This window comes from Pan paniscus, chromosome 20 (genome assembly GCF_029289425.2).
Source record: "Pan paniscus chromosome 20, NHGRI_mPanPan1-v2.0_pri, whole genome shotgun sequence".
Taxonomy (NCBI): Eukaryota; Metazoa; Chordata; class Mammalia; order Primates; family Hominidae; genus Pan; species Pan paniscus.
The window spans coordinates 43115135-43131940 of record NC_073269.2 but is presented as its reverse complement, the minus strand read 5'-3'; the positions used below and the strand labels follow the sequence as shown (position 1 = coordinate 43131940).

The 16806-nt window shown below is 41.4% G+C and overlaps 2 protein-coding genes across 9 annotated transcripts in view; both read right to left on the bottom strand.

Annotated features, from left to right (window-relative positions):
* LOC117976984 (zinc finger protein 568-like) overlaps positions 1–16806 on the bottom strand; it is a 66382-nt gene that overhangs the window by 12712 nt on the left and 36864 nt on the right. Inside the window, exon 2 of the mRNA XM_055103095.2 lies at positions 16478–16523. Within this exon, the coding sequence (XP_054959070.2) occupies positions 16478–16486 (9 nt within the window). The 5' untranslated portion in view covers positions 16487–16523. The remainder of the gene's footprint in view (positions 1–16477; positions 16524–16806) is intronic.
* The window catches only part of ZNF568 (zinc finger protein 568), a 63668-nt gene continuing 57900 nt past the window's right edge, over positions 11039–16806 (bottom strand). For 6 of the 8 annotated variants that reach the window (XM_014342646.4, XM_034945300.3, XM_063600212.1 and 3 more), the window contains 3 exons: positions 16478–16523; positions 14575–14615; positions 11039–11942 (listed from right to left, as the gene is read on the bottom strand). The gene's annotated coding sequence lies outside the window, so the exon portion shown is untranslated. The remainder of the gene's footprint in view (positions 11943–14574; positions 14616–16477; positions 16524–16806) is intronic. The other 2 variants (XM_063600210.1, XM_063600211.1) reach the window with 1 other exon arrangement.

Sequence of the window (16806 nt, the reverse complement as noted above, 5' to 3'; positions counted from 1 at the left end):
ACTTCCATTATCTACCCAGGTCAGAGAATAAACTAAGTCCATGTAAGTGGTGTTTCCCAATTAAATGAAACTGTACGTGCAAGTACACGGAACACCCTATGTTAAGCACACAAACTTCTCATTGCCTCTTCCTCTTTCCCATTCAATAAATTAAATCCTGAATCAGTTTTCTACATCACCAAAAATTCTTAAATAGACAGCAATTTTACTGGCTGCATGATTCCTCATATAATATATTCAATGTTCTTGTTTTGAGGAAGTAGGTTGGAGAAGTTTTCTAAAGGTTCTTTGGCAGTTATAATAGTCATTCATTATTTTTCAACAATTTTTTGTTTTTGAGACAGAGTCTCACTTGGGTGCCCAGGCTGGAGTACAGTGGCACCATCTCCGCTCACTGCTACCTCTGTCTCCCAGGTTCAAGCGATTCTCCTGCCTCACCCTCCTGAGTAGCTGGGACCACAGGCATGGGCCACCACATCTGGCTAATTTTTGTATTTTTAGTACAGACAGAGTTTCCCCATGATGGCTGGGCTGGTCTTGAACTCCTGGCCTCAAGTGATCTACCCGCCTTGGCCTCCCAAAGTGCTGGGATTACAGGCATGAGCCACCGTGCCTGGTCATTTCTCAACAATTTATATATCTGGCTAAATTGTTCCTGTTACCACAAATGACCCCAACCATACTCTCCTTGTTCCTTAGCTACCAGAACTGATGGAGAAAGATCCAGACTCACAACGATGTCACACGAGGTGCGCACATACTACACAAGTTCAAAATGGACACACTTTATCCATCTGGCACAGACTCCTTGGGAATACACTGTAACTCCATACAATCTACATATCTCAGGATATCCCCAGTCCTAAAATCCTCAGACAGCTAGAGATACTGGCTGATACTGAGACTGCAACACAATAAATCAACATCAATTCCTTTCTTGTCTAATTAGAAAACTCAAGTTTGCAATATGTGATTCCACTTAACCATTCATTTCCACTTCATCAAATCACAGCTCCAAGAAGGGAGGTATGAAAGTTTCCAGCAAGGATTGGTTTTCCTACTCCATCAGTACTCTCGGTGGAAGAACATGCATCTAAAAAATGCTAATCCTGGTATAGTGGCTCACTCTTGTCATCCCAACACTTTGGGAGGCCAAGGTGGGAGGATTGCTTGAGCCCAGGAGTTCAAGACCAACACAGTGAGATCCCGTTTCTACAAAAAAATCCAAAATTAGCCGGACAAGGTGGCATGTACCTGCAGTCCCAGCTACTTGGGAGGCTGAGGCAGGAGGAGCTCTTTGAGCCCCAGAGGTTGAGGCTGAAGTGACCCATGATTGTGCCACTGCACTCCATCCTGGGTGACCAAGCAAGATGTTGTCTCAAAGAAACTTATAAATGCTAAGAGGTTTGCTGATAAATACCTAAACACTTCTTGGAGAACAGAGGGGTCCTTAAGAGACAGCAGCCTTGGCCAGGCACGGTGGCTCACACCTGTAAATCCCAGCACTTTGAGAGGCCGAGGCGGGTGGATCACCTGAGGTCAGGAGTTTGAGACCAGCCTGGTCAACATGGTGAAACCCTGTCTCTACTAAAAATACAAAAATTAGCCAGGCATGGTGGCACGTGCCTGTAATCCCAGCTACTAGGGGGGCTAAGGCAGGAGGATCGCTTGAACCTGGGAGGCAGAGGTTGCAGTGAGCCAAGATCATGCCACTGCAGTCTAGCCTGGGCAACAGAGGGAGACTCTGCCTCAATCAATCAATCAATAAAAGAGATAGCAATCTTTGATAGCATTACTGACTGGAATGGGAAGAACTGGGGAACAAGTCCCTGGGGAAGCCAAGAAGTTTTGGGAAAAAGAAATCTGTTTAATCTGTTCAAATCTTCTAAAGCAAAAAGAAGGCATTCAGAAGCAGAGAGCAGAACAGTAGTTACAAGAGACGGGGTGGGGGTACAAAACGCGAGAGGTCAGTCAGTGGGTACAAAGTTACAATCAGGAGGAATAAATTGTGGTGCTGTATTGCACAGTAGGGTGACTATGGTTTAACAATAAAATATTGTATATTACAAAATAGCTAGAAGAGAGGCTTTTGAATGTTCTTACCACAAAGAAATGATAAATGCATGAGGTGATAGATACACTAACTACCCTGACTGGCTCATTATACCACATAGATATGTATTGAAACATCAAACTGTACCCCATAAATATGACCCCAAAGTGCTAGGATTACAATGTGTCTGATATGGTTTGGATCTGTGTCCCCACTCAAGTCTCATGTGGATTTCTAATCCCTAATGTTGGAGGGAGGGCCTGGTGGGAGGTGACTGGAACATAGGGGTGAATACTTCATGAATGGCTTAGCACCACCCCCTTGTTGCTGTTCTCATGATAGTAAGTTCTGACGAGATCTGGCTGTTTAAAAGTGTCCCGCTCCTTCCCTGCTTCCTTCTGCTCTGGCCAGGTGAAGTGCTGGCTTCTCCTTTGCCTTCTCCCAGGATGGTAAGTTTCCTGAGCACCCCCAGAAGCGGAGCAGATGCCAGCATCATGCTTCCTGAACAGCCTGTGGAGCTGGAGCTGTGAGCCAATTAAACCTCTTTTCTTTATAAAATCCCCAGTCTCAGGTATTTCTTTATAGCATGCGAGAAGGGACTAATACATTGTTAATTAAAATAAAAAACAGAAAAGAAAGCATTCAGGCCAAGTGTGATGACTCATGCCTGTGATCCTAGCACTTTGGGAGGTGGAGGTGGGAGGATCGCTTGGGTCCAGGAGTTTAAGACCAGCCTGGGCAACATAGCAGGACCCCATCTCTACAAAAATAAAAATAAAAAATTTAAAAATGAAAGAATGCATTCAATGAAGGAGAGAAGACATACTAACACACAGATAATAGCTTTTACAACTACAAAATTTATACCCTAGGTTTCTCCTAGAGAAAGCCTGAGAAAGCAAAAAAGGAAGAAAAAGCAAGTCATGGGGATTTGACTGATATTTTTGGATAAGAGAATTTTGTTGACAAAATTCATCAGACTGACCTCAAGGTCCCCAAAGGCCTGAGAATGAATCCCTTCACCCCATCCCTGCTTTTGGTACACACACACACACACACACACACACACACACACACAGAATCTGTGTTTTTTTTCTCTCTGAGATTTGAGAAAGAATGAACAAACCTTTGTCTTTCTTGAATCCCAGGGAATCCAACTATAGAATAACAGACTCAGAAGAAACAACTTCCCCACTGTCAGGAGCTGATCAGAGCCCAGGGCCTGGGCTCCCTTTTGTACAACCTGGATATCACTGAGACCCTCAGCCATGGAAGGCACCCCAAAGACTTGAAGGCACCCCAAAGACTTGAGGGAGCCCTCAAGGCCCAGGAGCACAGGATACCTGGGCAGGCCCAGCTCTGGACAAAGATTTCTACAACAGAGGGTTCCAGCCTCCCTCAAGCCTAATAGAGATAGAGGAATAAATTCTGGTGTTCTATGCACCAGCCACTTCCTGGGCTTTGTTCGTATATCCCAGAACTGGGGCCTTTGGAACTAAAACTAAAACCTCATTCTGCAAAGACTCTCCAGAGTGACCAGCACTGAGCCAGACAACCCACAGGATCAGCAGGCTCTCAGCAGCCTCAGCAGGGCTCAATTACCCAGATACACAATGCATGAAACCACAGTTCCAGGAATCCTCACGGCCAGTACATCCTGGTTCCAAACCGAGATTACCCATGGCTTTCCTGCCTGACATTCTCTCCTGCTACTACCCCTAACCTTACTGCTGTACACTGCACACTGCATCTCAAGGACAATCATTGTACTTTAAGCACTTTAAGTTCCTGGTGCCTTACATATATTAACCCTCATGAGAAGGTCATCAATCCTAACTGAAAGGAAACTTTAGCTTGGAGAAGAGAAGTCATTTACTCAAATCTGCAGTTACAGTGGCAATGCTGGGTTCTGAATCTACTGAGAAATAACCAAGTCTGCAGCTGGTTGCCTTCTAACTTCTGGCTCTTGTAGATGCAACCTGGGAATTTCCTGATCCTTTGAAAGAACCCTCAGCTGGCCCCTGCCCTTAGGGGAGCGGAAAATGCTAGGTCTGCTGTGTTTGTCACTGCAGATCACAGCAGTCTATGAAGGGAGATCAAAGGCGGAAGGGAATGGGAAGAGAGGAGCAGCTGTGTCAACAAAATTCTCTTATCCAAAAATACGAATCAAATCCCCATGACTCTGGCTCTACGTGGGCACCAAGGTCGCAGATAACTCTTACCTAGCATGCATTTCCTCTTAAAAAGCTCAGTCACGGAGGGGGAAAGAAAGAAAATCAATCATAGGACACCAGGCTCTGTGGGGGACTAGTTACTACAACCAAATCACCAGCTGAAAAATAAGAGATTGAATATCAAAAATATTTTAGAATTCAAGGATGAGCTGACAGAGAAGTAAAGTAATCTTCAGCAGATAAAACTATGTCAAAATGGGAACAGAGAGGGGTAAGCTGAGCCATTGAGGCTTATTTTGCCCAGGGAATGTCTATGGAGCCCAGAAGACCATAAGCTTTCACATTCATGACATTAAGGAGCAGGGGGAGAGAAGATCAAGCCTACAGCTGGCCAAGTGGGGGGTCTAATTAATTCCATACTACAAAGACCTGGGACCTCTAGAACCACGCCCTTAGAGTAAGGGAAAACTAGATGTAGCATTCCCATTCCTAGGGTCCGCTAGGAAAACTGCCTGACTTGAACCTTGGCAGATGGCAGAAGGGAAACATTTTCCTCTGAGGAACTGTAACTACAAGCCAGCCCTCACACAGGCCTGCAGTTCACATAACAATACTAAGGTGGATCTAAAAACTTGCCATCTGTGTTTACTTTACGGTGGTCCTGGTTTGGCAGGGCTCCTGGTAGAAGCAAACACAGATCTGCCCTAGAGGAACAACCTTCAATCAGGCCTCAAGAATCTATGGGTAGAATTCCAAGGAAAATAACCCATGAGTCAAAAATAAAGCAGCACCACACTGTGAATGAACTAAATGTCACTGAACTATGCACTTGAAAATGGTTAACTATATATTATGTGAATTTTGCCTAAACAAAAAATCAAATTTAAAAAAAAATGGCCAGGTATAGAGGCTCATGCCTGTAATCCCACAATTTTGGGAGGCCAAAGTGGGCGAATCACTTGAGGTCAGGGGTTCGAGACCAGCCTGGTCAATCTGGGGAAACCCCATCTCTACTTAAAATGCAAAAATTAGCCGGGCATGGTGGTGCACACCTGTAGTCCCAGCTACTTGGGAGAATGAGAAACAAGAATCGCTTGAACCTGGGAGGTGGAGGCTGCAGTGAGCCAAGATCGCATTACTGCACTCCAGCCTGGGTGACACAGTGAGACTGTGTCTCAAAAACAAAACAAAACGAAACAAACAAACAACCAAAAACATGCAAAGAGGCATAATTCCATGAACAAAGAGTCAGGAAAATCAGTCATGCAATTGTTTCAACTTTTCATTATGTTTTGAAAATTTCCCTAATAAAATGTTGAGGGGCAGGAGGAATCACCTCTGTAAAAGATTCATACATTATACAGATAATGCCAAAAATTATAAAACAAGCATATTACATGTTTTTAAAATGGAAGCAATGTAATAAGAAAACTTCACAAAGATGACAGTAGATTTCAAAAAAAGGAAAAGAAATAAAAATATAAAATAAAAAACATACTTAAATCATACAATGGCTGGAATAAATCTCTCTGAAGAGAAAAATTACTGGACTGAAAGGTATAAAAAGAGATTATGCAGAATGCAATTAAAAAAGACAAATGAGCAGATGTACAGAAGAGAGATTAAGAAGATAATGTGAGATGGCTTAATAGATATTTACCTGAAGTTCTAGAAGGAGAAAAGAGAAAGAATTAAGAAAATGGCAGTATTGGAAGACAGGACAGCTAAGAAATTTTCAGAATTGGCAAAGGCATTATTCAGATTCAGGAAGCCCAATAAGTCTTAAACAGAATAAATAAAAATAAATCCATGCCTAGACAATCACACCAAAACTGCAGAGCACTAAATACAAAGAGAATACGTGAAAAGCAATTTGAGATTAAAGATAGATTATCTACAGAAAAAAAAAAAAGTCTGATTGACAGATGACTATTTAATAACAAAAATGTAAACCAGAAGACAGCAGAATATCCCAGTGTGAGGGTAAAACACCTTTCACAAATGAGGGCAAATAAAGACATTTAAAAAAAAAAAAACACCAAAATCAGAGAGAAATTTACTATTTAATTCCATCTAAAGGAAAGTGATCCCAGATGGACAGGTTGACATGTAAGAAAGAATGGTGAACCAAGAGAGTCGTAAATACGTGGATAATCTAAGCTAACACTCAATACATAAAATAAAAATTTCTTATGGGTTAAAAAAAGAAGAAAAATACCTGACAATAATGTAAGTTGTTTGATTAGTTAGAATATATCCTACTTCCTTATTTACCAAGAATATAATAATATTTTTTAGTTTTAGACACTAGTAAGTTAAGAAAGTATATTGAAATTTTCAAGGTAACCACTAAATAAACACAAATAGCTTATAACTTTCAAACTCATAGAAGGGAAAATGAAATGAAGATAATGAAATACAGAAAAGGTAGAATTAAAAGCACAAAAATGATACCTTCAATTATATCAGTAATTACAAGCACTGTAAATAGACTAAATACTCTCGTTAAAGAACAAAGCTGGTCGCCAGGTGCGGTGGCTCACGCCTGTAATCCCAGCACTTTGGGAGGCCGAGGTGGGGGGATCATGAGGTCAGGAGATTGAGACCATCCTGGCTAACACGGTGAAACCCCCTCTCTACTAAAAATACAAAAAAATTGGCCAGGCGTGGCAGCATGCACCTGTAATCCCAGCTACTCGGGAGGCTGAGGCAGGAGAACTGCTTGAACCCGGGAAGTGGAGGTTGCAGTGAGCCTGGATCGCACCACTGCACTCCAGCCTGGGCGACAGAGCGAGACTCTGTCTCAACAAAAAAAAAAAAAAAAAAAGGACAAAGTTGGTCAAAGTTGTCAAAAACCAAAGCCCAGCTCTACGCTGGTTATTAGAGACACATCCAAAACATAAATATTCAGAAAGATGACAGTTAGAAAAGGATAATTTTATGCTTACCTAATAAATAATAAATACATATTATATATACGTACACATATGTATAAATGAAATAGAAACTCTAATAGACAAACCCTAATCATAGTGGCAGATTTTAACAAAACACTAGAAATAACTGATAGATACAACAGACAAAAAGTCAGTAAAAACAGAATATTTAGATACTAAATTAAGCTTGATCTAATGGCTGCATATAGAACAATGCACTCAATTCAAATAACATTCTTCTCAATCATATATGGAAGATTTTGAAAAACTGACCACCCTGGACCTTAACAAAAGAGAAAAACATTTTGCATGAATGAATACATACTAAGAAAACGATGCACATTAACACGACTGCCTTATGGGCGGGGGGAGGATGCGGGTAGTAAATGGCATAGAAGACAGGGAATAAACAAATAATCTGAAGAGTGGCCTTGCTCACACCATTGATAACATGAGTACTCCCAGATCCTACCATGGGAAAAAGAAAAGGAAAACTGATATATTTTATGAGGCTAGACCAGAGGTCAGCAAACTTTTTTTGTCAAGGGCCAAATAGTAAGTATCTTAGGCTCTGTGGGACATACCATCTCTGCTGCAACTCCTCAACTCTGCCATGCAGCACAGAAGCAGCCATAGATGTTACATAAATGGATGAATGTGGTTATGTTCCAATAAAGCTTTATTCATGAACACTAAAATTTGAATTTCATATAATTTCCATGTGTCATAAAATATAATTCTTTTGATTATTTCCCCCAACCATTTAAAAATGTAGAAAACAATCTTGGTTCACAGGCCAAGGCCACAGTTCTCCTGGGATAGAGTAACTTGTATAAAGACATTATGAAGAATTGAAATTACTGGCCAGTCTTACACATGCCACAGATTTAAAATTCTAAGCAAGTTATTAGCAAACTGAATCCAGTAATATGTAAAAATTCATCACACATCATGGCTAAGTTAGGTTTTTCCCAATAAAGGTGTACATGATACTGGAAATAAATTAAAATTATTAGGCACGTTAACAGATTAAAGAGAAAACACTTAGGATCATTTCTTTTCTTTTCGTTTTCTTTTTGAGATGGAATTTTGCTCTTGTCACCCAGGCTGGAGTGCAATGGCGCGATCCTGGCTCACTGAAACCTCGGCCTCCCAGGTTCAAGCGATTCTCCTGCCTCAGCCTTCCAAATAGCTAGGATTACAGGCACCCGCCACCTCGCCCGGCTAATTTTTTGTTGTTGTATTCTTAGTAGAGATGGGGTTTCACCATGTTGGCCAGGCTGGTCTCGAACTCCTGATCTCAGGTGATCTGCTAGACTAAGCCTCCCAAAGCGCTGGGATTACAGGCATGAGCCACCACACCCGACCAATCAATTCAATGGATGCAGAAAAGGCATTTTAAAAATGCAATATTCCTTCATGATAAAAACTCAAGAGCGAATTAGCAATAAAAAGCAACGTCCCTAACCTGATAAAGGACACCTACAAAAAAAACAAGTGCAAACATAAGTAAAAGTGAAGTATCTAAAACTGTGAATAAGACAGGGTGCCCATATTCACCATTCAAAACTGTTCTGGGAGGTGGAGCCAGTGCAGCAAGATAAGAATTAAAATAAAGGTTAAAAAAGAAGAAAAGAAATCAATACTAACAGACAAAGACAATTATTTACAACTAAAAAGTATCTTTATTCATCAATGATATGATCAAGTTGGATGACCCCACATCCAAAAGAATCTACAAGACGTCAGAATAAATAAGAGTTAAGCAAGGTGGGGGGATATAAAATCAATATCTCAAAATCAACTGCAATAATCTGTCATAGGAGTTTTAAGAAAAAAAAATCAATGGCAAGTCTATATACCAGAAACAATGAGAAAATTATATTTTATTTTATTTACTTTTTTTTTTGAGACTGGGTCTTGCTCTGTCACCCAGGCTGGAGTGTAGTGGCATAATCATAGCTCACCGCAGCCTCATCTTCCTGGGCTTGAGTGATTCTCCTACTTCAGCCTACCAAGTAGCTGGGACTACAGGCATGCACCATCATGCCTGGCTAATTTTTTATTTATAGTAGAGATGGGGTCTCACTATGTTGCCCAGGCTGGTCTCAAACTGCTGGGCTTAAGTGATTCGCCTGCCTCGGTCTCCTTAAGCGTTGGGGTTACAGGCGTGAGTCACAGCACCCAGTCTATACTCTAAAGTTAATGTCATCTAAGAAAAACACAAAATATAAAAATACCTGGAAATAAAATTAACAAAAGATGTGTAAGACTCTAATTATAAAATATTTATTGAAAACCATTCCACAAGACTCAAGTAAGCAGAGTTATTTAGAGGCAGAGGAAGACTCAATACCGTAAAAATGTCAACTTTCCCCAAATTGATCAAAGGTTTAATGCATTATAAATCATTATCCCAACTGGATTTCTACAGAAATTGATAAGCCAATTCTAAAATGTGTATGAAGCCAAAGCCTAGGAACAGCTAAGACCTTTCTAGAGAACAGGACCATGGTAGAGGCATGTGACTTACCAAATATCAGACATTACTAGAAAGCAGTCTTTAGGCAGTACGGTTTAAATAGACAAACGGACGGACAGATTAGAAAGGAGAGCCCAGAATAGACAAACATATACATAGGGAAACTTAATTTATGACAGAACTGCCACTGAAGTACATAGAAAGGAGGACTGTGTAGTAAGGAATGTGGCCTCCAAAAAGAGGTCTGGCCTTTGTCCCAGCTCTTGGGAAGCAACCTCTAAACATTTTGAATTTCCTGAGTGATAGGAATGTTTTTGTTATTTATGGTGAGCCCCTAAGACCACGTCTGTTAGTTTATGCTCATGAGATGACTAGGGCTTGGGGCTGGCCACACCTACTTCTACCATGTAATCGGTCTTGGGACTTTGAGCCGTGTGGTATCAGCCTGACTTTCAGGCAAGGAGGGAGGACAGATGCTGGAAACTGAGTTCGTGCACATGGAAAGTGATTCAATCAACAATGCCTATGTAATGAAGCTTCAGTAAAAACTGGGCACTGAAGCTTGAGTGAGCTTCTCTGGTTGACAATACTCTGGGTGTACTGCCAAACATCAATACTGGGAGGGTAATACAACCCAATGTATCCTTTCCCTGTTATAAATATGACTGTGAGTATAACAGCTTTCATTGAGTTCTGTGAGGCTTTCTACTGAATTATTATACCTAAGGGTGGTGGTGGTGGAAACACCTGAATTTGTAGCTAGCTGGTCTGAAGTGAGAGTGGTCATGGGAACCTCTTAAGTTGTAGCTGGTGTCTGAGTGACGGCATCTTGTAGGGACTGTTTCCTCAGACCTTGCAGTTTGCCTAATCCTTTACAATGGCCTTTTCAATAAATGATGTTTCAGATATTATCCAAATGGAAATACCACACCCTACAATTAATTCCAAGTGAATTGAAGACTTAAACATTAAAGGCAAAATAATATCATTTATAGAAAATAGGGATAATATCTTTACTCTTAGGAGAGGAGAGATTTCATACACAAGATGTAAATAAATTAAAGAAAACAGCATTAAATTTGAAGGCATTAAAATTGAGAATATCTACCATCATTTAAAGGTTAAAGTAAGAAACCATGCACAGCACATATAACCGGCAAGGACGACAATCCACAATATTTAAGAAATGCATACAAAGCATTAAAAGGAACAAAAACTCTGGAAATATAAAAATCAATAGAAAAATTAGAAATGACATAAAATTGTACTTCAGAAAAGAGAAAACATGAATGCCAATGAGCATGAAAGTTACGGGGGTGGGGGGCTCAACCTCATTTAGTACCAAAATACGCAAATTTGAAATCAAAATAATACATATCAACTCATACCCAAGTGCGTAAAAATTTAAAAGTTTAATAATACCAAGTGTTGGTGAGGATACGAAGTAAAAGGAATAGTAAATGAGTATAATAAACACTTTAGAAAACAACTGGGCAATGTTGAGTAAGGCTGAAAATGCATATAACCTATGAGCTAGCAATTCCTTTTTTAGTTACATACAGAAATTCTTGCACAGGATACAAAAAGAGGAGTTCAAGAATGTTCACTGGAGTAATGTACACAATATAAATGAAAAAATGTATTCTTACAATGGATGGCTATACAGTAGGATAAGTTTGCAATGTGAATGGATCTCTTGAACACTCATTGGAGGACAAGTAATAGAGTTGCAGAAAAATCCAAACAGTATGATTTCTTGACATCAAATTAGAACAGGAAAATAAACACATATGGTTAAGACTGTAAAGAAAAACAAGGAAATGCAAAACACAAGATTCGGAATAACAGATACCTCTGACAGCTAAAGAAGGGGATTTAGATTGGGAAGATCAAAGCACACATGGGATTTCTAACATTAGCATTCTACCTCTTAACATGGGTGTTCAGTCCCCCTTAATATATTACACATGTTCTACTATTCAATATTTAATAAAAAGCAGTTTTAAAAGACAGTTAAAGGCCAGGTGCGGTGGTTCACACCTGTAATCCCAGCACTTTGGGAGGCCAAGGCAGGCAGATCACCTGAGGTCGGGAGTTTGAGACCAGCCTGACCAACATGGAGAAACCTCGTCTCTATAAAAAATACTAAATTAGCTGGGCGTGGTGACACATGCCTGTAATCCCAGCTACTCGGGAGGCTGAGGCAGGAGAATCACTTCAACTCGGGAGGCAGAGGTTGCGGTGAGCTGAGATCGCGCCATTGCACTCCAGCCTGGGCAACAAGAGCAAAACTCCATCTCAAAAAAAAAAAAAAAGATAGTTACAATATAGTATGAAAACGACTATAAGAGATACAGCAATTGAGACCAAGCGCAACCATGAGACTGACACAGGTTTCATAGATGCTGTTCTTGACTAGGTTCAGTAGAACCCAGAGAAAGGGGTGGTGAGGGATAAATGCCCTTCTTGTGTTTCTTGCACAATGGAGGCATGAGATAGACTGTGCAATCTGGGAACTGCTAGTAGTTTAACACGACTAGTGTAAAGTCAGAGAGAGAGCAGAGAGACGAGGCTGAAAAGAAGGATCAATCCTGAGACATTTAAACTTGTTCTCACAGATGAAATAATTAACTGAGGGGTTTTTAAGCAGGATACGTTGCCTCCCATTAAAAGAAGAATCTTGCTATAGGAAATAAGAAAATAGTGACCTACTCAGGTTGAGGGGTGTGGGGAAAGTTTCACGTAACGTGTGGAAGATTAACTGGGACTTAGAAAAGGAACAGAATTCCAACAAGCAGAAAACACACTGAACAGCACTCCAAGTAGAGAGAGCAGAAGATGGAGGTAAGAAGGGAGACCAATTGCACCCTGTGTTTCTGAGGAGCAGAAAGTTAACTGGGATAGCTGATGAGGGGTTCTGAGGGAGGAGTAGAGAGAAGTGATGTTGGAGAACTCCACAGGAATCAGGACAGGAAATGTTTTGAATGACAGGTTATACCTGCCGGGACTAAACACATCATCTTTGCTCACCACTTTACTCCAACATTAGGCTTTGTGCTCTGCTAAATACAGAATATGCTTTTTAGTAAATATGCAATGAACGTGGAAGAGTTGGAGATTTATCCTGAAAGTACCAGGGATTCACTGAACAAAATTCAAAAGGTGACATTACTGGATTATCTTATTGGCAAAGAGTAAAAGTGGAGCCAGGGAGCCCAATCAGTTCAATGTAGTATCTACTCCCACAAGGCAAAAGACAGTGGAGTGAGGCCCTAGGGCATAAGCTCACAGAACAGGAAAAGAAAAGAAGCAATGAAATTGGGCACTTCACTGGATGCTGGGGAGACCAGAAGGTAGGAGCTGGGGGACCCCAGGTTGCCAGTGTAAGTGCAGGTGAATTTCCATTATCATCACATTCCCCAAACTGAAATTATGAGGAAGCCCATGGTCACAGAGCTAGCAAATGGCAGAAATGGGCTAAGATTCTACCCTTTCATCACAATGCACAGCCTCCCATTAGCAGGGACAAAGGGCAATTAATATTTTCAGGACAGAAGATACAGGGAGAAATAGACAATGAAGGGTTGAAGTGCAAGGGGAACTGAAGCTTCCTCCCCACCAGTGTGCAGGGAATGGACGGGGAGGGTGTGGTGATCTTCTGATAATCTTAGGAAGGTTTTGGCCTCTACAGTAATGGGAAGAGAAATTCAACAAATTCTTACAGAATTCTGAAGAAAAGTCAAAGAGAAAGAAACTGATTAATTCAGAATAGAAAATATGTTTCTTTAGTCTTAGAATGAAAGTAATTCTTGAGGACTGGCCAGAATTAATGAAGTAAGTGCTACATCCAGACATATCCAGGACAAAAAACAAAACAAAACAAAACAAAAAAACCTTAAATTTCACATCCTACAAATACCATGCCACTCTTTAAAATATATTACTCCAAAGTTGCATAAAAAATCTAAATAAACACTCCAAATTTGGAATTTTATAGCCAACATTCTCTGGTGAGATATCACAGGAGACACCTTAAAGACTAGATTGTTTGGATAAAAGACAGAAAGTATTTTAGGAAAATATAAAAGTAACTATTCTATTTTTGTCGTAAGAAAGACCATCTGGCACAGCAAAAAGGGAAAAATTTTAAGAAAAGAGTTGATTTATCTGAATACATTTATGAAAACTAAATGAATCTAAAAGCACACAAAATAGATTAACTGTGAAAAAATATTTCTAAAACAACGTATAAATGACAAAGAGAAAATATGCTGAACATATGAAATGTTGTTTAAAATAAATAAAAAAATAGCATTCTTTGACAAGTGGGCAAAGGAAGTCAGCAGGTGATTTAGAAACCCCAGCTCTACCCTTTTTTTTTTTTCTTAGGCGGAGTTTTGCTCTTGTTGCCCAGGCTGGAGCGCAATGGCGCAATCTTGGCTCACCACAACCTCTACCTCCCAGGTTCAGCCGATTCTCCCGCCTCAGCCTCCCGAGTAGCTGGGATTACAGGCATGCGCCACCACATCTGGCTAATTTTGTATTTTTAGTAGAGATGGGGTTTCTCCATGTTGGTCAGGCTGGTCTTGAACTCCCGACCTCAGGTGATCCGCCCGCCTCGGCCTCCCAAAGTGCTGGGATTACAGGCATGAGCCACGGCACCCGGCCAGCTCTACCATTTTTAACTGCGTAACTTTGAGGCGAGTGACTTGATTTCCTCAGTTGTCAACTTAGAATAATACTCTATTTCATTGAGTCTGAGATGTCACTGATAATAAGGCCCTTATAACTTTATATACTAGGAAAGAAAAAAAAATGCCATCAATGAAACTATGACTTGCCAAGAATTTTTGTAAACCCCATTTTGATTTCAGAGAGATTAAAATGTGAGAAAAAGTACATCAGAGAATTAATGAAATATAGTCATACCTGTCTAATAGGGTTGTTATGTGGATTAAACAAGATCACATCTGTAAAGAAAGTCCAACTATAAGTGGCTCAAAGTGCATGCTCAATAAGTTAGCTACTTCTGTTAGTAGTATGAACCCACTCTGAAAAAAAAAAAATCACATGACTACACATATAAGCAGACAAAATAATCTGAAAACATTAATAGTGACGATCTGGATAGTGGGACCACGGATGGGGTGACTTAAACTTTCTTTGTGACTCCCTCAAATTTTGAAACTTTTGCAAAAATTGTATATCACTTTAATCATAAGAGGGCATTCAGGTTATTTCTATCTTGAAAAACTATCCGGAGATAAAGTGGACAGGTAGGCATTCCAGGCTATAAGAAATTGAGGCCGGGCGTGGTGGCTTACGCCTGTAATTCCAGCACTTTGGGAGGCCGAGGCAGGGAGATCACAAGGTCAGGAGTAGGAGACCAGCCTGACCAACATGGTGAAACCCCATCTCTACTAAAAACACAAAAACTAGCTGGGCATGGTGGCGCACGCCTGTAATCCCAGCTACTCAGGAGGTTGAGGCAGAAGAATTGCTTGAACCAGGGAGGCAGAGGTTGCAGCGAGCTCAGATCACACCACTGCACTCCAGCCTGAGTGACAGAGCAAGACTCCGTCTCAAAAAAAAAAAAAAAAAAAAAAAAAGTCTTGGCGCGGTGGCTCACGCCTGCTGCCAGCACTTTGGGAGGCCAAGGCAGGCAGATCACAAAGTCAAGAGACTGCGACTATCCTGGCCAACATGGTGAAACCCTGTCTCTACTAAAAATAGAAAAATTAGCTGGGCGTGGTGGCATGCGCCTGTAGTCCCAGCTACTCGCAAGGCTGAGACAGGAGAATCGCTTGAACCTGGGAGGCGGAGGTTGCAGTGAGCTGAGATAACACCACTGCACTCCTAACTGGCGACAGAGCAAGGCTCCATTGGGAGGCCTAGGCGGGCGGATCACGAGGTCAGGAGATCGAGACCATCCTGGCCAACACAGTGAAACCCCATCTCTACTAAAAATACAAAAAATTAGCCGGGCGTGGTGGCACGTGCCTGTAATCCCGGCTACTCGGGAGGCTGAGGCAGTAGAATCGCTTGAACCTGGGAGGCGGAGGTTGCAGTGAGCCGAGATTGTGCCATTGCACTCCAGCCTGGGCAACAGAGGAGACTCGGTCTCAAAACAAAAAAGAAAGAAAGAAAGAAAGAAATTGATAAGCGGGCCGTGCAAGATGGCTCTCGCCTGTAATCCCAGCACTTTGGGAGGCCGAGGCAGGCGGATTGCCTGAGTTAAGGAGTTCGAGATCAGCCTGGGCAAGATGGCGAAACCCCGTCTCTACTAAAAATACAAAAATTAGCTGGGCGTGGTGGTGTGTGCCTGTAATCCCGGCTACTCAGGAGGCTGAGGCAGAAGAATCACTAGAACCGAGGAGGCGGAGGTTGCAGTGAGCCGAGATCACACCACTGCACTCCAGCCTGGGCAACAGAACGAGACTCTGTCTCAAAAAAAAAAAAAAAAAAAAAAAAAATGATAAGCAAAAAGGCTATTGCATATGATCATGGAGGGGACAATGCAGAAATCAGTGAGACTGAAAAAGCTAATTCTGTTGTTCAATTTCCCTGCCAAATCACTGAGGCATGTTCTCTGTCAACACTGTTGTGAGCATGAATAAAATCCAGGGAAGTGGAAATTCTAGATCAGATGAGACAATGTCTGCAAAATAGACAGCCCTGGGCTGCTTTAGGAAAATGCTACATAAATGCAGTTTCCTCCCCTCTTCCCCTTTGTCCAAATCATGAATGTAAATATTTTAGATAAATTTCTGAAATAGGACACTGTCCTGAAAACCAGTAAGTCCTTTCCAAGAAAATGTCAAATGCAACTTACCTCCGCCATCACTTCAGACGCACAGCAGTTCTCTCCTCTTCTGGTTCTTAAAGAAAGATGTGGAAAAACGTTAAGAAGCCATCCTGAATCCCTCCCTGAACCCCTTGGGAGGCCAAACTCCTGCCCCACCCCAGGCACTGAAAGGGAGACCAAAGAAGCTGCAACGCCACCGCTCTCTGTCATCCTCACAAAGAAATGCAGGTGACCTTAGGAGCCCAGAGAGAAGTCCTGGGAGAGCCCCCCAGACCGTAGCCCTCTTCCTCCATAACAGCCTAACTTGGGAAACTTTCAGGCCTAGCGTCTTACACTGAGCCCAAAAGTCTGTGGCG